We start from the raw sequence: 20238 nt of genomic DNA, 5'->3' as shown, positions 1-20238 counted from the left end.
TGCGGTTGCAAGAATTCCTTGGCTCGGTAAAGGAGAAGTATGAAGAACCGCTCTAAATCTTTCAAATTTTTTCATATTTCTCTATCATTATTTGTTCGGAGACTTAAAGTTTCGCTGAAATATAGTTTTATTGCTTTGGCAGGTTGACGAAAAACCGTGCAAAGGATTGGAAAAGAAACGTCCATCCCTTATGAATAAAATTGTCAGCATGCTTACGAGAAAGGAATCGATGCCGATGCAATCATACAGAAGAGTTAGAAAGATAAAAGATTCTACTTCTTCGTGTTCCTGTGACGATGAAAACGAGAGTCTGTTAAAAATAGAAGACAGAGCCACCGGGAATATATATTTCGCCAAACGAAGAATTAAAAGGTCAATTACGGAAGATGATTGTGACGAAAATTTTAGTGAGATAGTCCCGTATGGAAGATTCGCCACTAAACAATTACCAAAGTAATTTTAATTAATTTTATATATTTAAAAAAAAAAGTTAGAGTTATTTTTCAATATTTAATGAATATGCGATACAAAACAGGCATTTGGAATCCGCTGTGAAAGACACGTGTTATTTCGAGGAAGATGAAACTAAACATTTACGAACACGAAAGTGTGTTCGTCAAATGGAAGACGTTAAATCTGAATTATCGAGAGAAGATCTTGGAATTTCAGAAAGGAAACCTAGGACTTCAGGAGGGTATCCTAGATTTTCGAAAGGAAATCCTAAAAAAGAAAATTCTGAAATTACAAAAAGAAAATCCGGAATTTCAGAAGAAGAATTTAAAATTTCAAATAAAGAACCTAGAATTTCGAAAGAAGAAGCTAAAATTTCAAGAAAAAAACCTAAAATTTTTGAAAAAAGCCGTAAATTTTTGGAAGTCATAAAACCTTTGGAAACTATAAAGCCTTTGAAAACTTTTTGGTCATCGAAAGTTAAAGAAAAAATTGATACAGATGAAGAAACGAAACTTGATGATATGGAACCCATAGAAATAAAAGTAGATAAAGCAACCGATTTACTACCAGATAAAAGCAGATTCACTCAAACAAAGTTTTATAAACACGATAAAGAAGATAAAAATGGTAAACTAGATATTAGAAATCCAGACGTAAGAAAGATTAGCAAAAGAGAGTTAAGCAGGGAAAGGAAAAAATATCGGGAAAGGTAAATGTTGAAAATAGAAAATGACGTAATTGTTTTCGATGATTAATAAATGAATTGAAATTAATTAGGTGCAAAAAACATCATCGTAGCCGTTCGAGACGAAGGAAATCCAGTTGTTCGGAAGAATCAATATTAACAGATGAAGAAATATATGAATACAAATCCAGATTAAAAAAACCATGTCGGTATGCTCCTGAAACACCTACTAGAGAAAGAAGACGAGCAAGAGAATGGGAATCGTGCGAAAATATTCATTTCCCATACGAATGCGAGTGTTGTCCACGAAATTGTAGAAAGCATATTTATAAAAGGAGTGGTTCTGAAATTCCTCGTGAATTTATTACGACTGAACCGGAAGCAACGACGCGAAGACCCGATATGCCTATGGTAAAAAGATATTTACCTATGTATCAAACTCCGGAATTAATTGAAGAGTTGAAAAGACACGATAGAATGAAATTAATTCAAGAAAAAGAAAAGAAAAAGCATAGAAGTCCTTTTCGATGTTTAGACAGCTCAACGAGTAGTAGAATGGAGACTCAAAGGATCAATCCTTCTCTTGCATCTGAACGTTCAGTAAGTTATTGAAATTAGATACTCGTTGAATTTTATAAAAATAAAAATTATTTCGTTTTCAAGTTCAAAGTAATTCAACAAGATGACAGATATCCTTATCAGGAATCGCAGACTTATAAAAATGTTTTAAGCGAATTTCAAAGAAGAATTGGATGTCGAGAAAGTCATAAATCTTGCGAAAGCATACCACTAATATGTTTGTCTGAAAAAGCAGATAAAAGTAAACGTGTAAAACAACTTTATCCAGCCAAAAGTCAAAGTCAAAGAAAATCGGATGTGAAAAAATTCACTCATAAAATGGTAACGCCATTTAAAATAACGTGAAACTTGGATATTAATTATTACAATTCTATAATTTCTATACATCTTTTTATATGTTCTTTAATTATTTTATTTTTTTTTAGTCGCCTAGATGTAAACACAAGATGCACAAAGCAAATGTAAGGTTTAAACAAATGAAAAGTTGTGATTGCTCACACGATTCAGAAGTTTTAAGCGAGACATCCTCCGCTTGTAGTTGTGCCACATAAATCTTATATATCTACGAATGAAACAACAAATAACAATGAATAAATTTCAAACATTTTTTATCGGATAAAAATATATGATCGCTTTTTATTTTACTTAAACTACTATATACGTGTTATATACTTCTATTATCGAAAGTAAATCATATACGACACACTTCACTTTGGATTTTGATCGATGAAAAATACTTTCGATTGTTTTAAACTTTATGTATTATTAAAATGTATAACCTTTAATACAAATGTTTAATAAAAATGTTAGTTATGATAAATTTGAGATGAAATAAAATTATTGTTTTCTGAAATATAAATAAATTTCGGCGATGTCGAAAGAAATGCAAAAATTTCTCAAAAAACGAAGAAGGACGTGTATATTTGGAGAACAATATACACACATATATAAAATTTGACAAAGGCAAATGTAAAAGAAAGAAATAGAATAGAAAGTAATAGATATTTCTAACATATTAAAATGTTTCTTGCAAAATTATTTCATCGGAATAAAATTCCGGAGCCAGAATTAAAATCTTTAGAGAAAGAAAATAATACATTATCTCCACCAGAAAGATTAGAATTTTCAAATCAAAATTTAATTTATCCATTCCATACCGAAAAAGCAACGAGTTTTCCTCCTCCACTTTCGTTAGATGCAGCAGTGCATGCTAATCCTCATACTGTGATCGCAACAAAGTCTGAAAATCCAAGGATGTTTCAAATCAAAAATGAAGACATAATTAATATAAATGATAGGAAAGAAAATAGAGATAATAGGAGGGAAAATTACGACATTAGAAGAGATATTAGAAGAGAAAACAATGATATTAGAAGAGAAATCAAGGATATTAGAAGGGAAAATAACGATATTAGAAGAGAAAATAATGATACTAGGAGAGAAAATAACGATGCTAGGAGGGAAAGCAAGGATATTAGGAGGGAAAACAATGATATTAGAAAGGAAAGCAAGGATATTAGAAGAGAAAACAATGATATTAGGAAGGAAATCAACGACATTAGGAAGGAAATCAATGATATTAGGAGGGAAAATGATGTTAGGAGAGAAAATGATGTTAGGAGAGAAAATGATGTTAGGAGGGAAAATGATATTAGGAGAGAAAATGATATTAGAAGAGAAAATGATGTTAGGAGGGAAAATGATGTTAGGAGGGAAAATGATGTTAGGAGAGAAAATGATATTAGGAGGGAAAATGATGTTAGGAGAGAAAGCAACGATGTCAGGAGGGAAAGCATCGATGTTAGGAGGGAAAGCATCGATGTTAGGAGAGAAAGCAACGATGTAAGAAGGGAAATTAAGGATATTAAGAGGGAAATTAACGATATTAGGAGAGAAAATGACATTAGAAAGGATGAAGTGAAAGATGAAGTCGAAGATGAAATCGAAGATGAAATGGTGGATGAAATCGAAGATGAAAAAATATATTTGAATGAGTATAATATTTGCAATTTGCAAACTTGTCCAAAGAAAGAATACATTCCTCAAATTTGTGAAAGTCCTTTAATAAAAGAAGTTGTTAAATGTGAATCAGATTGTAAAATCAGTCCTATAAAATTAACACAAATGATCAATAGTTCGATTAAAGAAGCGATGCAGACTATTGTGGAACAATGTAGAATGGTATTTAAGATGCAAGTATCCAAGATACTTAAATTTTTTACTAAATTTTTATTACTTATTAATATGTAAATAAAATGAAGAGAATTATGTAATTATTTCAATATATATACATATTTTTTTTTCAAAAAGCAGAAAGAAGAAAAGAATCTTGATAAGAAGCCAGAAGAAAAGAATTTTGATAATAAGAAGTCGGAAGAAAAGAATGTTGATAAGAAGCTGGAAGAAAAGAATCTTAATAAAAATCCGGAAGAAAAGATTGACAGATCAGTCTGTTACATTAAGAAAATTCCAGTAAAGATCAAGCGTGAACATCGAGCACGTGGGACTCAGGCATGTCAAGAACATCACAATAATCGTGGCAAAATTACAAAATCGAATCGTCTTCAAGAAAAATATAACATTGCTCGTATGAATCTTAAAAAATTACACGAAGAACATGTGAAACGTTTGCGTAAAAAGAAGAAAGCACTTGAAGAGGAAAAAAAGAAAATCACGAAACAATCAAAACGCTCAAAATCATCGAATAATATGAAAACTGATAATCGTAAAATGACTGGAAATGTAAATATTTATATCTGTTCGGAAAATACTGAAAATGCTCAAGTAATTTTATTTTTTTCTTTATTGAAGATAGTTTTTTATTAGAAATATTCTAATTAATTGTTCTATTTGTTAGGAAAAAGGTAAGAAACAAGAAAAACCTCAACCATGCGCTGAATCTAGTTCAGAAACAACGACAGAATCATCAAAAATTTCGTCGAGCAAGCTTGTTACTTGCATTCGAAATAAACGTAAAAAATCTGTAGAAAATTCATTGGACAGTCTCTCGAAGAAAGACGAAAGTAATAAAAGTAATGATAGCAGCGTTATATGCAGTTGTAGTTCCAAATTTTCAGATTCAAAAAGCACGATAAAAGTAGATAGTAGTGATATTCTTGAAATTTGTCACGATCTTGATAAAGATGAAAATAGCTCGACAACAACCGAATCTACTTTGTTCGAATGTAAATGCAAAGACCCAAGTATTAGCGACGTATGTGTGACAGTTAAAAAATCTTCCGATACGCCTTCTGAAAGGCCTAAATTCATCATATGTGACAAAATAGAAAAACCTTGCTCCACGATATATCCTAAAAAAAATTTATCGGATTCAGAAAGTGAAGGATGGTCTTCAAAATCGACTAACAGCAATCGAGACATAAAATGTTTTCTACCTGATTCTTGGTCAGAAGAATTAGATCCTAATATGAATTATCATATTTGCGAAAGTGAAACGAAACATAGTAAAATTATTAAAAGTTTATGCAAATGTCGCAAAAAAGATCAAAAATTAAGTAGTAGGTATAATATGCGATGCAAATGTTGTCGTAAAAGGCGTTCATCTAAAATAATTGATAAAGAATCATTATTAATTTGTAAGTGCATAACAGAGGAGGAAGAGGAAGAAGAAGAAAAAAAATCCATAAAATGTGTACCATGTCCAGCAGAACATTCTGAAAATAAATTTATAAAGTCTGTACCATGTCCAGAATATTCTGAAAATAAATTTATAAAGTCTGTACCATGTTCAGAATATTCTGAAAATAAATTTATGAAGTCTGTACCATGTTCAGAACATTCTGAAAATAAATTTATGAAGTCTGTACCATGTCCAGAATATTCTGAAAATAAATTTATAAAGTCTGTACCATGTCCAGAATATTCTGAAAATAAATTTATGAAGTCTGTACCATGTCCAGAATATTCTGAAAATAAATTTATGAAGTCTGTACCATGTCCAGAATATTCAGAAAATAAATTTATAAAGTCTGTACCATGTTCAGAACATTCTGAAAATAAATTTATAAAGTCTGTACCATGTTCAGAACATTCTGAAAATAAATTTATGAAGTCTGTACCATGTCCAGAATATTCTGAAAATAAATTTATAAAATCTGTACCATGTCCAGAATATTCTGAAAATAAATTTATGAAGTCTGTACCATGTCCAGAATATTCTGAAAATAAATTTATGAAATCGGTACCATGTCCAGAATATTCTGAAAATAAATTTATAAAATCGGTATCATGTCCAGAATATTCTGAAAATAAATTTATAAAATCTGTATCATGTCCAGAATATTCTAGTGACAAATCTGTTGAATGTGTACCATGTCCAGAATATTCTGAAAACAAATTCATAAAATCTGTACCATGCCCGGAATATTTTGTCGACAAATTTATAAAATCTGTACCGTGTTCAGAATATTCTGAAGAAAAATACATAAAATCTGTACCATGTCCAGAATATCTTGTCGACAAATTTATAGAATGCGTACCATGTCCAAGCAAATTAAAGAAAAAATATCCTGAAGAAGAAGTAGATGAAATAAAAATAAAAAAAAAGGAGGTGGAGGAAGAGGAAGAGGAGGAGGAAGTAGAGGAAGAAGAGGAGGAAAAAGAAGAAGAAAAGGAAGAGGAAGAAGAAGAAAAGGAAGAAGAAGAAGAAGAAAAAGAAGAAAAAGAGGAAGAGGAGGAAGAAAAGGAAGAAGAGAAAGAAGAAGAGGAAGATGAAGAAGAAGAAGAAAAAATAGAAAAAGAAAAAGTAGAGAAGGAAAAAAAAAAGGTAGAAAAGGAAAAAGAAAAAGTAGAAAATGAAAAAAAAAAGGTAGAAAAGGAAAAAGAAAAAATAGAAAAGGAAAAGGAAAAAGTAGAAAAGGAAAAAGAAAAAATAAAAAAGGAAAAAGAAAAAATTGAAAAGGAAAAAGAAAAAGTAGAAAATGAAAAAAAAAAGGTAGAAAAGGAAAAAGAAAAAATAGAAAAGGAAAAAGAAAAAGTAGAAACGGAAGAGGAAAAAGAAGTAGAAAAGGAAAAAGAAGAAGTAGAAAAGGAAAAAGAAAAAGTAAAAAGAGAAAAAGAAAAAATTGAAAAGGAAAAGGAAAAAATAAAAAAAGAAAAAGAAAGGATTGAAAAGGAAAAAGAAATAGAAAAGGAAAAAAAAAAAGAAATAGAAAAAGAAATAGAAAAAGAGATAGAAGAAAAAGAGATAGAAAAGGAAGAAGAAAAAGAAATAGAAAAGGAAAAAGAAAAAGAAATAGAAATAGAAAAGGAAAAAGAAAAAGAAATAGAAAAGGAGAAAGAAAAAGAAATAGAAGAGAAAAAAAAAATTCCGCCAATAATAAATGATCAATCAATTTTACCATCAAAAATAGTGAGACCTGAAGCATTTGCACTTAAACAACTCTTGCAACAAACAAAAACTGCACCACCTATGATGTTACCTTTTACGCCCATTTCACCATATATTCCACCGAAAGTTCCAATATCGCCGCCGGATATTTTAAAAAAATACAAAGAAAAACCAAGACGATTAACTGTTGAAGAAAGAAAATTACTTTTTCCAGAAGAAAAGATAGTACCTCCTCCAGAAGAAAAGAAAATACCTCCTCCAGAAGAAAAAATACCTCCTCCAGAAGAAAAGAGAATACCTCCTCCAGAAGAAAAAAGAATACCTCCTCCAGAAGAAAAGAGAATATCTATTCCAAAAGAGGAGAAAATACCTCCTCCAGAAGAAAAGAGAATATCTATTCCAAAAGAGGAGAAAATACCTCCTCCAGAAGAAAAGAGAATATCCATTCCAAAAGAGGAGAAAATACCTATTCCAGAAGAAAAAAAAATACCTACTCCAGAAGAAGAGAAAATACCTATTCCAGAAGAAGAGAAAGTACCTATTTCAGAAGAAGAGAAAGAAATATTAGAAGTAAGACAAAGAGAGAAAACTTTTCAAGAAAAATTAAAAGAATTTTTTGTCAAAAGTTTTAAGAAAATAGGTAAAACTGAAGAAATTCCAAAGAAGAAAAATGATAAAACAAATGCTCAAGCAAATACTAAAATTGAAATAAAAGATGCAGAAAAACAATTAGTAAAATTTACTCCCACTAAAATGAATCCACATACGGTGATGAGAATAGAGAGAAATCAGAAATTTCAACCGAATCCTGTAAATCTAATAAAACCGCCTTATCAAACCATAAATGAGATAAAAAAAATAAACTATAAGAATAATCCCAATTCTTCTCCACTGATAAAAGAAGAAATAAAAAATAATGCAAAAAATAAAATTTCTGATAAAGAAAAACAAATTTCTGATAAAGAAAAACAAATTTTTGATAAAGAAAAACAAATTTCTGATAAAGAAAAACAAATTTTTGATAAAGAAAAAGAAATTTTTGATAAAGAAAAACAAATTTCTAATAAAGAAAAACAAATTTTTAATAAACAAAAGCAAAATCAATTAAAGTTACTAGATAAAGATATACCTGTTTCGTTAAATCAAGATAAAATAACAACACATAAAAATTCTGAAAAGCCTGAAAAGATACTTGAACCTCGAAAATCTAAAGATGTCACTAAAAATCAAAAAGAAGTATTAAAAAAACCTGAAAAAGCTCGAGAATCTCGAGATATTGCTCGAGATAAAGTTCAAAATGAAGTAATAAAAAAACCTGAAAAACCTGCCGTTCAAGAAAAGAAAGAAACTAAAGCAACTGAAATAAAAGAAGAAGAAAAACCAATTAAAAAAATACATACCGATATATGTTCCGAAAAAGAAACTACAACGGTATGTACAAAATCTTCCGGGGTAGAATCTCATACGATATGCACAGATTCGAATTATGGAAAGTATTCAAATATCGAATGTGTTACTACCGAAAAAAGTAGATGTAGTTGTTGTTGTAATGCACCCGTACAGCAATATGATACCGAACCTACAAATTATCTCAAAAGTTGTTTAAAAATGGAAAAGCAATGTTATCATACCAATTCTCAAGAAAGTGCTCGTCCAAATTCATATTACGATAGAAATTGGGATGATTGTATTTGTAGAAGAAAAATCGTTTGCAACGGTCCTTGCAGATCACGAAATGAATTCAGGTAAATTTTTTATCTTTTATTGTAATATATATCATTGATGATTAAGATTAATTGTTAATTGAATAGTTATAGACAGACAGATTATCACAAATCCCCAAAGTGGAATTATAAATCAATTAAAAAAAATGAAAACAATTCTGGATATATGAAATCTATGTTTTGTCTTTATTGCGACAATCCTCGTGAAAAATGCACGTGCAGGGCTCCCGTACGAAAGTGTTCGTACTGTGAATTGCCCATAGATTTGTGTACGTGTATCAGGAACATGGAGCAGGAAATAATACACGATGGAAGATCGATCATGAATGAATCTGACAACGATCGTACCATGTACGTTACTGCATGGAAGCCCAGAGAAGAAGTACGGCGTTACTTTTCTAGAAACTTAATCGAACATGAAACCGATTCTATGAATGAATGCCGTTATTGTGAAAAACTCAAATCGCATAATTCTGATCTACCTTATCAACGATTGAGCGTATTTTCCGACGTGATGGATGAATTACAACAAAAAATAAGCGCGTCTACATATTGTACACGATGTAAAAAAATTCCTTGCTGTTGTAATATAGAGAAAAACGAGATAAGAGAGGAGAGAAAGATAAAATATTGCACCAGGTATAATATCTTTGACCAGAATTTAATTAAATTAAATTAAAGTAAATTATGCTATATCACGTGATACTGAGATTCCTTTATCTTTTTTTTTTTTTCACAGTCCTAAAACGCGGCGAAAAATCATCGCAGTATGTATCGACAAATCAAAAAATAAACTACCTATTTGCAAATGCGAATCGAATCACACGAGAAGTGATAAACAGAAGAAAATAATAGTAATTTGTCGTGTTTGCAAAGCATCACCTTGTAGATGCAAGAAGAACAAATCGACTCAGAAAAAATTAAAAGTGAAATGTTATTATTGCAAAAATTCGCCTTGCGAGTAAGTATATCTAATAATCATATGAACGAAAGGAGGAAAAGATAAAAAAATTTCGAAATTTCAACAATTTCCTCGATTAATTGCCCCGTAGATCTGGTACTTCCAGTTGCTGATTTTTTTATTACATTCTTTGCTACAGCTGCATTACGGCCAGAGAGCGCAACAAGTCGAGGCCATGCAGGTGCATTGATTCACCTTGTCGTACGAAAGAAAAGGAAAGCGTTCCATGTGGAAAAACATCCACGAAATCGAAGAACAATGATGAAAAGATAATTTGTGTGCACTAATATGACACCTGTGTGGTTACTTGACTTAGAAGTACAATGCACTGTTCAAGATTTTTAAACAAAACTAAAAATATTGTTTATGTTCTTTACGTTATTGTGAAATGAATCTCATATGTTAATCTTTAGAACGAAGTTCATAAGTATAATATATTGTTTATTTATTTTATAACGATTTATATGATTCTGTTACACTTTTGATCTTCTGTTTCTACAAAACAACATTTTTTAATTCATTATCGAATAAAATCCCCGGTCTCAATTATAAAATATAAAGAAATTTTCCAATGTCTTTTTTTTTCTTTTTATAATTAATCAAAATTTATAATAACGTAAAAATGTTTAGATAAAAATATATTTTCTTATTCTGTTAAATTATATCTTATGACCTACAACACTCTATCACTATAACATTTACAACAGAGTATTTAATAGATTACAAAATATTATGATTAAAGAAAAATTAAGATGTATTTACAAAATATAATTTCATAAATTATAATGATTGTTAATATAACCTAATACCTTTGGTACTTTCTATCACATAAATTTTCAAGATAAATGAAATATAAATAATGATAAAAAATTAAAAATTTAAGAATTGAAACTAAATTAATCAAATTTCATTAATTTTCTTATACGAAAAAAAATCTGCTTATATATAATAATTTATTATGTTATAAAAATGAGTAAAAATATATTGTGATATGGCTAAATAATATAGATGTTAAATGTATCTCTTATTTTAGTTTTAACATTTTCTCATAAGAAAATTTTTGTGCAATTGTTTTAATAAAATTTTTAATAAAATGTTTAAGAATACTGCTATATTGTTTACATATTGCTATATTGTTCTGTTATTCCACTTTATTGGAAATGAAACAAAAAAAAAAAAAGAAAGAAAATTAGTCGAGATTTAACTCACAACCATATACGAAATATTTAAAACTGTTAGAGTTGGTGGGAGTAGGGGGTATCTTAGGTATCGTACAAGACGCTGTCTCCTGTTTTACTAGATCGGTGCGAGCCGTAGACCGACAACGTGTTCTTCTGCTGCTAATCGTGTTCTTCATTTGCTTTCATTTTTAAACAACTTATTTTTTTCCTTTGCGAATCAATTCAAATATATATTATTGTATTCTTCGTTTCGTGTCATTATTTCTGTCATATATATATATATATTTTCTCATCGCGAGTATATATAAGTGAAGAAGAAAGATAAAGCTGACCAATATAAAAAAAAAAAAATGCAAGTGTACAGTGAAGATCCTAGATTACTTTGTATTTCTCGTGACAAACTATTAAACGAAAAGAATGCACGCCAACAAGTCTCTTTAACTCTTCGTGAACTTATTGATGCTTTGCATGAAGCTTTCAAAACTGATCATGTGAACATAGATGAGGTTCAAAATCTAATGGCCTTATACAGAAGCAACCCTTTGGAATGGAAAAAATATGCCAAGTTTGATAGATACAGGTAACTGATAAGCTTAGAATTTTTTACAAACTATTATTTAATATATATCGCGCAATTTTATTATGTTGATTGAATCAAAATATTGATTATAAGGAATTTAAGTTTCAATTTACGAAAAAATAAAAATTTAAGATTTTTTTCTTATGTTTAATCAGTCGACGCGTCTTACATTTGCGAATGATCGAGTTTCTTGGTAAATATTTTATCGGACATCATACAAACAAAACATGGTACAACTACATCGCAATCATAAAATAAAATTAATATGACGAAATTCACGATAGGTTATCGTTACTGTTTCTTTAACCCTAATCGTGTCTTACGTATTTTGTTTCATTCAAAACACAATCAATCTTAAGTAATGAATTCAACATCCATGTATCTGTATTATCTGCGCAAATTGACACGCGAACATAAAGTAAATGACCTTAAGAAAAATGAAGAGAGACCATCATGTGATAGAAGTCATAAAAATTTGAAAATTTACTGTCTGTGAAATTTACTGAATACGTCGTTGGTCTTATCTAAAAAAACATATATTGAAAGATTGTGCAGCAATCTTGTACTTCGCACTATATACTGCTATTACAATAATACTATGAGTGGTATAATATGTACATTCGAAAGTTATCGATATGAAAACAATAAATAAGAATCTATTAGAAATGTTCCAGAAAAATAAGAATAATGATCTATGCGATAATTCTATTGCAGGTAATAATCCGACGAATAATATTATTTAACAATCTGTTCGCATCTTAATTTTTATTGTATTAATTAAATTATATAAATCAATAACTCAATCTTCTTTGTTAATTAAAGTTTATGAATTAGTATAAGAATATACTAAAATAAATATAAATAGAATTTATCACAATCATCATATGTTTAAATCATAATTAAATGATTTCGAATTTTTTATATTTTTTTTTTTAATGAAAAAAGAAATTAAAATTTGAAAACTCGAAAAGATAAATAAATTTTTTTCTTATTCATATAAAATATACTAAATTTGAATATTCTTTTGTTAATTATAAAAATAATAATGAAAATGTTATAAAACATATGACTATATGGCATTACACAAAATTGCTAACATGTCGATTTCCACATGACAAAGTGGCGAAAGTATGAAAACTGTATTTCATGCACAACATAGTATATAGGACATTTAAAAAGAAGAATAATAGAACATATTAATCGAACAAATGAAAAACGAATAAAGATTAAAAAAAATATTCGTCGAAATATTTTATAAACATCTAATATTTCGTTATTAGTTACTTAATAAATGCAATAATAATTTCATTCTATTTACATTTCTCTGTATGGAAATATTTTTTTTTCCTGCGTTATTTCAAATACAATCTACGATCAAAGATATGATCAAAAAGTTTTAAAATCGTTGCAACCAAAACCTAAGTATGCGGAACACTTTAGTGTCCATGTGTATTGCACATGAATCAATAGTGTTTGTACGGTGAACGGCTGGTTATACACACTTTCCACGTATGCCCCCCTCTTTTAACTTACGTTACACTTGATTCAGAACATCGGTTCTTTGACACACGACACCGGATCGAAAGCAACGAACGATGAAACGTTCCAAAAGATTTAGAAAAAATATCTATGCTCAACGTGTACTCGATAAATCTAGTTCATTATCTTCTAATGAATTTTATTTTTTAGTTTTATGTGATTCATTTTAATGCTAATACAATTTAATTATACATAAAAGGTTCTTAAAAAAAACAACTAAATGAATCACTGTGCTTAGATATACAAGGAATTTAGTTGATGAAGGAAATGGAAGGTTTAATCTAATGGTTCTATGTTGGGGAGAAGGTCATGGTTCAGCTATACATGATCATGCAAATGCACATTGTATAATGAAAATTCTTCAAGGTGAACTATGTGAGGTATTAAACGAAATATTTTATTTATATATATATATATATATATATTTTTTTTTTAATGAATAATTTTTTTAATCTAATTATTTCTCTAGACACGATATGCATGGCCTAAAAATAACAATGAAATGAAAGAATCAGAAGAACTACAAGAATTGAAAAGAAATACTCTTGGTCTCAATGAAATATGTTATATCAATGGTATGCTTTTATAAATACAGAATCGTATAATATTATATATATATATATAATTAATAAGAATGACTAGATAAAAGAAAGACCTACCTTTTATAGATTCCTTAGGACTTCATCGAGTTGAAAATCCGAGTACTGTAAATCCTGCTGTTTCGTTGCATTTGTATTCACCCCCATTTTCTTCATGTTCTGTCTTCAATAAGCAGACTGGACAAAAGACTTCGTGTAAAGTTACATTTTGGTCAAAATATGGAGAAAAACGGAATCGGGTATAATTATCATCCATCTTTTTTATTTTCTTTTTTTCTTTTTTTATCAATATTATCAAAATGATCAAAATTAATTGCAACTCAATCTTTCAATTTTGCAGGAGATTCAAGACGCCAGATGTCCTGAAGACAATTAATATTCCAAAATTAAAGTTGATAATAACAATTTTTTTAAAAATTATGTTAATTTTAAAATGTTAATTCTTCGTATATTGTATAATATAAAAAAAGAAATTAAGTACTTAAAAATATTTAAATTTTAGATAATATTTTAATTTCAATTTGATTTATATAATTACATAATATAATATATAAAATAATTAAATCTGAAATATTAATATTATATATTAAAAAAGTAATTCCTGAAACAGAAAGATATGTATATATTTAGTTTTCATATAAAAATATTTAAAATCCCTCTCTTAGTGGGAAATTTTATGAAATAAAGAGATATATTTTATATTATTATATCAATATAAATCATATTGTTTAATATCTAATAATAATATATATAAAACATTTAATTACCGGTAATATATATTTTTGAAAATCCAATATTGATATATAATATATAATGACTTATCCAAGCTAATATCTATAAATTTATAAAATCTAAAAAAGCTGAACGAATATTTAGACTTATTAAATTCTATTCTGAACAAAAATCTATTCTTAAATACATGCATCATATGGACATAATATATTAACATATGATATATTTGATATAATAATACCTTATAATTACCTTATAGTATATTATAATATGTAGAATATTATAATTACCTTTAGTAAGTACCTATAGTATAATATCTGAAACAAATAAACATAAATTTATTAAAAATAAAATTCTTATGATAAAATAAAAAATAAATATGAATAAAAAAAGAATAATAATTAAACAAAATATTTCCTGAAACAGAAATATATATATATTATTTTATATAACACAAATATTTAAAACTTCTTAATAATAGTGAAACAGTAAAAATCAATTTGAAAAAAAAAATAATACTTGAGTAAAATATTTTCTGAAACAGAAAAATATATTATATGATAGAAATATTTAAAACTTTTTTTAATAATAATGAAATATTATTAAAATAAAAAATAATCATTATAACAATAATAATAATAATAATAATAATTATATTAACATAAATTAATAACATATTTAATAATGTGTTTAAATTGAATATATAAAAATCTCTTTGAGAGAAAATATATTAGGACGTATTATAATTAATATTTATATTAATATATAGATATATTAGTACAAATAAACAAAATATTAAACAATTAAAATTTTTATATTTAAAAAGCTAATATTTTTAATATTTGAAATTTTGAATATTTTATCTATAATTTTACCTGTAATTTTTATGAAAAATCTGAAACAAATAAATATGTTTATTAAAACTGAAAAGATAAAAATAATAAATAATCATATAAAAACTGAAACAGAAAAAAATTGATTATAAAAAATATCAATAAAAAAAATATGAAGAAAATAAAAAAAAAATTTATTTTTATATTATTAATTTAAATTATATATATTATGTAACACAATTAAGATATAATTAATAATATATTACAAAATATGTATCTATAAATAAATTTAATTTAGAAAAAGATTTTTCATGTTTATATCATATTTTGAAGAATATATTTTAAATAAAAATTACTATAATTAAATAATTATTGCAATAATAAAATATTTATAATTTGTACATCTTCATATACATAACATTTTAAAGTATTAACTGAAAAAGTGATTAATAATTATTTATTAAAAATTTACTATTGAAGCTATTATTGCAATGATGATTTTTTTTTTTTTTAATTAAAAATCAATTCATTTCATATTTATTCTATATTTATATTCATCTATCTATTTTTTGTAATGATTTGTTCATATTTATTATAAAAATATTTTCAGTATACTAAAAATTTTTCAATAATTAATAATATTTTTTTTAAAAGAAATATTTTCTAAAAAAATATTAATTGATTTAAATACAATTCTTAGAAAATATAGATTTTATTTGAAATTAAAGTTATTTTGAAAAATGATTTTTGTAAATAATTTTAATATTCGATATTACTGACAATTATATCATGCCTATATTGTATCGATACATACTGATAATAACAAATAAAATGTAATCATAAATTATTTCGAAAAATGATTTTTGCAAACTATTTTAGTCTATATCATTAGAATATATTTTATATAACTAACAATTATATTATGCTTATTTTGTATCGATACATATTGTGAGCATAGTGACAATAACAAATAAAATGTAATAATAAATTAATAAATACCTTGATAATAGTAATTTTAAGAATGGCTTTCCATCAAATGATGAAAAGCCATTCTTTAAATTCTTCAGCTTTTAATCTTTTCTTCGGATTTCTTGCATTAATCCCACTATATTATTTCACTATTTTTAATTTTGAATAAAAAAAAAAATTATTATAAATTATATATATCATATCACGATCAACCATTAGAAGAATAGCTGATATACAATATTTTAATACGAATTTTTAAGAAGAATCACTTTCACACTATATACTTCATTTTTCGTTCGGATCTAGAATCGCGAACGTACTTAAAAACTAGGTACGAACCATAACAAATAATTAAAATCAATTAATGAAAAATTAATTGATTCTAATTGAATCCCAGGTGCAGATATATCATGCGACCGAATAACCGAAATAAGAAATGATAATCTGCTTTTCCTGGCCCTACCTACTTATAATCTAAACCATTCATACCAGAAGTATACTACCTACCTACCTAACTCTATATTTAAAGAATATAGCAAAATCATTTATACCAATACACTCACACCACGATTCTCTCTCATAACACCCGGGTGCAAATGCCTACACTAGGGAGATACGTCCCGGGACGCCTCCGTCACCCGAGCTTGTAGCATACAACCTTTCATACACTAAGATACGTACCAATATCTGAAATCGACTGACAACATTAGCGAATATTGCGTTAAATATTCATTTATATTCATTAAATATTCATTTTATTCCATCAGTTCATTTTGAGTTTTACATTCTTTGTATATTTCTATAGAATTATATATAATTGTATGATAAATTATATTTTTATAACAATATGATATTTCTATTTATTCATGGAAAATCATGCATTTACATACATCATAAATTATTATATATAGATTATGATATGTATATATATATTATATATTATAAATGTATTATAAATGTATATATATTTTAATAAAATATTTTATAATCTTTATTTCAATGTAAAATTTCAGAATTTGAATTCTTCAAATTCAAATTTTATATATATATTTGTTTTCATTATCATTTTAAATTAATTATTTTATTTTATTCGATGTAAATCTCATAAACTTAACAAATTCCACATTCACACTTATGAAATTTACATCGTGCACAAACGCTAAGAATTGTCAGCCGCCAAAAATAAATATTAATAATTAAATCGTGTCCACCACCTTTACTCATAAGAGAAGCATCTGAGTTCGCTTATAAGTTTAGGTAAAAAGAAATGAACACGACAACAATAATTATCACGTACCTTTATTGCATGTTGAAAATCCTAAACTGAAAATCCTAAACTAAAAAAATAGATTAATAATATATCTAAGCGAGCTAATTTTCTATTTTTATGAAATATTTTTGTTTATAAATATTTTGAAAAAATAAAAAATGCGAATTTATTAAAAATATATTAAAAATTTTATTAAAAAATATAGACAATTGTAGAAATATATATATTATTTAATTATTGATATTTGTTCTTTATTTTATTTTATCTTTGGTTGATCCTATCACAAAGTAAATATTTTGAAATATGTATATGCATATGTTAAGAATATTTAATTATTAAATATTCGTTATTAAAATCTAACCATCGCGAATAATCTTCTTGTTCATAATAATATCATTTTACATATTTTATATATGAAACCATAATATTACTTTTTTTTTACTATAAAACACAATTATTATAAAGTATTCATTACAAATTATAAATTTAAAAGAATAAAAAATAAATATTTATTGCGAAATCGGAGGATCATCCGACTTCTACTCTATTATCTATTATACATAAAAGAAACAAGAAGATTCTAACCTAAACTAATACATACAAAACATAATCAAAAAAACAAATAAATATTAATATATGAAACGAAAATCTTTTTTTCGTAATCACTATGCTCACATGCAACTAATATGTATAAATTGAAATATGTATTGACTCACCGTTCGTTGAATGCATGTACACAATGCTGTAACAAACGGTTGATGCTCTTTATTTGTCAAGGTTGAAATTTGAGATAACTCCATAGGTGCACTTGTAAACACTGGATCAGAAATAAAGGAAAAATGTAGAATAAAAATCTTCTAAAGTAATCAAAAATATTCAAAATTACTAATTTCGTTAATCTTATTTTTAAAAGATTCAATATAGTTAAAATGATTTTAATTATTATTATTTATATAATATATTATTTGTAATATTATTTGTTATATATTATATATTATTTGTAAAGAAATAAACTTACAAATATAGTCATGTAGCACGACGGTATGATTATTATGATATATTTGTTGAATTTCTGTTTATTCTTTTTCTGAAATAGATTAAAACAAAAAGTCAATTAAATATAAAATTAAATATTTTGGAAAGTTATGCTACTTTCCAATACTTACACATTTTTTTTCTTCACTATAATCCGAAGGAGATCCTTTCTTCACTCAGATTTGATTCTAATTTCGCGATAACCGAAATCTTTATGAACTTAAGATGAAATAAAATATTGAACAACAAACACTGACTTTACTTTTACGTTCAATTAAAAAATATAAGCTATTTAAATAAATAATATTATACCGCGTATCAAACACTGTCTCTAAGATCGCATTGCACACGATCACAAAATTGCTGAAAGAAATAAATATTAAAAAAGGAACAAGAGGAAAATGAAAAAAAAAAACACATTTTTTTCAAATACTTTTCTTTTTGTTATAAATATATTAAAATATTAATATGAAAATATAAAAAAAATCATCATTGCTTTTATATTTTTAAAATGATGATAAATTTTTATGATAAAAGATCATTCATAAAAATTATTTAATCATAAATATTTAACAATTTATTATTTTATTTAAGAAAACATGAAAAATCCATCTAAATTATATAAAAATCGAAAAAATATTTTTGATATAAAAATTATATTCGATATAAATTATTCAATAATGGATAGAAAATTAAATTTTTATAATTAGTATAATTCAATATTATTTATATTATAAAATTATATTATAAATTTATATTATAAATTATAGTTTTTACTCACATATATGCAGCAATCTCAATGAAATTGTTATAAAAATATATATTTTATCAATCTCAATATGTAGTTTCAACAAATAAGCTCCCAATTTTCATAATTTAATTCTATAATAAAAAACAATAAAGTATTTTGTTATATTTCTTTTTTCATTGTAAAGTATAAAAATTCATCATAAAATATATTATTAAAATAAATATAAAATATATATAAAGAAGAAAATTCACAATCATTTACTAAAAAACTTTTCAAAATGGAGGTCGAAGCATAAAAGATTATTAGAACTAACAATTTACAAATGGCCAAAATGACTTTTCCGTGTAAAAGGGTTGTTGAACCCCGTAGACGAGTTAACGTATTTTAGTTTAAACAATATACCTAATTTAGAATTTTACATTCTAATCGTTTTAAATATGTTTTATACAAAAATAAACACAAATTACTTAAAAAAAAATTAAAAAATTAAAAAATTTATAAAAATTACACTTTTGTATAATAAAAAAATTGGAAGACGAATTGAAGATTGAAGTACGAATTTTTTTTATTCGAATAAAAAAGTTTTACATAAGTTATATTTTACGTAAAAGAGAAATTATATATAAAATTTCTTACCTAGAATTCTTAATAAGTCTTTTCTTCTTTTTATAACCACTTAAACCACTTAAAAAATAAAATTGAAAATTAAATTGAATTCACTACGCAAGCGTCTTAACAGGACGAAGGTACAACGACGAATGTTCAACAATACTGACGTAATTAGGAAGAAAAAACAAACGTTTCTGATTGGTCAAAATATGGCGCGCGGAAAACATTTCCTACGCAAAATAGTTCATAAAATATTCGGTAAAATATAAAATATTTTAATTTTTTTAATATTATAAAAATTATAAAACAAATTTTATATATGAAAAATTAATAGAAAGCATTTTTTATAATAATTCATTCAAAATATTTTTGTTTTTTTGTTTTTTAT

General features: G+C 25.9%; 4 protein-coding genes and 1 long non-coding RNA gene across 5 annotated transcripts; 4 read left to right on the top strand and 1 right to left on the bottom strand.

The window, feature by feature from the left end:
* The first annotated feature begins 208 nt into the window (after positions 1 to 208).
* LOC114577678 (uncharacterized) lies at positions 209 to 2394 on the top strand. The gene is made up of 6 exons (XM_062083995.1): positions 209 to 453; positions 536 to 694; positions 860 to 1162; positions 1231 to 1738; positions 1802 to 2058; positions 2151 to 2394. The coding sequence occupies exons 1-6, from the start codon at positions 209 to 211 to the stop codon at positions 2266 to 2268; spliced, it is 1590 nt and encodes a 529-aa protein (XP_061939979.1). The 3' UTR covers positions 2269 to 2394.
* Positions 2395 to 2737: 343 nt separating this feature from the next.
* On the top strand, positions 2738 to 8673 carry LOC107998774 (calponin homology domain-containing protein DDB_G0272472-like). The gene is made up of 7 exons (XM_062083994.1): positions 2738 to 2955; positions 3016 to 3913; positions 4031 to 4501; positions 4575 to 7601; positions 7701 to 7877; positions 8178 to 8420; positions 8545 to 8673. The coding sequence occupies exons 1-7, from the start codon at positions 2738 to 2740 to the stop codon at positions 8671 to 8673; spliced, it is 5163 nt and encodes a 1720-aa protein (XP_061939978.1).
* A 2-nt stretch (positions 8674 to 8675) lies between these two features.
* Positions 8676 to 10140, top strand: LOC107998786 (uncharacterized). The gene is made up of 4 exons (XM_017058233.3): positions 8676 to 8812; positions 8879 to 9430; positions 9531 to 9752; positions 9892 to 10140. The coding sequence occupies exons 1-4, from the start codon at positions 8676 to 8678 to the stop codon at positions 10037 to 10039; spliced, it is 1059 nt and encodes a 352-aa protein (XP_016913722.2). The 3' UTR covers positions 10040 to 10140.
* Positions 10141 to 11037: 897 nt separating this feature from the next.
* Positions 11038 to 14228, top strand: LOC107998788 (cysteine dioxygenase type 1). Its single transcript, XM_017058234.3, has 5 exons — positions 11038 to 11513; positions 13291 to 13432; positions 13522 to 13627; positions 13721 to 13890; positions 13992 to 14228. Exons 1-5 carry the CDS (start codon positions 11284 to 11286, stop codon positions 14025 to 14027), a joined length of 684 nt encoding a protein of 227 aa, XP_016913723.1. The 5' UTR covers positions 11038 to 11283; the 3' UTR covers positions 14028 to 14228.
* Positions 14229 to 17886: 3658 nt separating this feature from the next.
* LOC133667161 (uncharacterized) lies at positions 17887 to 19976 on the bottom strand. Its single transcript, XR_009832360.1, has 4 exons — positions 19878 to 19976; positions 18622 to 19372; positions 18474 to 18542; positions 17887 to 18272 (listed from the first exon to the last, which is right to left on the bottom strand). It is a non-coding gene; the product is annotated as an uncharacterized LOC133667161 (long non-coding RNA).
* Between the last annotated feature and the right edge of the window lie 262 nt (positions 19977 to 20238).

The sequence above is a fragment of the Apis cerana genome, linkage group LG13 (assembly GCF_029169275.1).
Source record: "Apis cerana isolate GH-2021 linkage group LG13, AcerK_1.0, whole genome shotgun sequence".
NCBI classification, from domain to species: domain Eukaryota; kingdom Metazoa; phylum Arthropoda; class Insecta; order Hymenoptera; family Apidae; genus Apis; species Apis cerana.
Note: the sequence above shows the minus strand (reverse complement) of the source record. Positions and strands in the feature narration are given on the sequence as shown.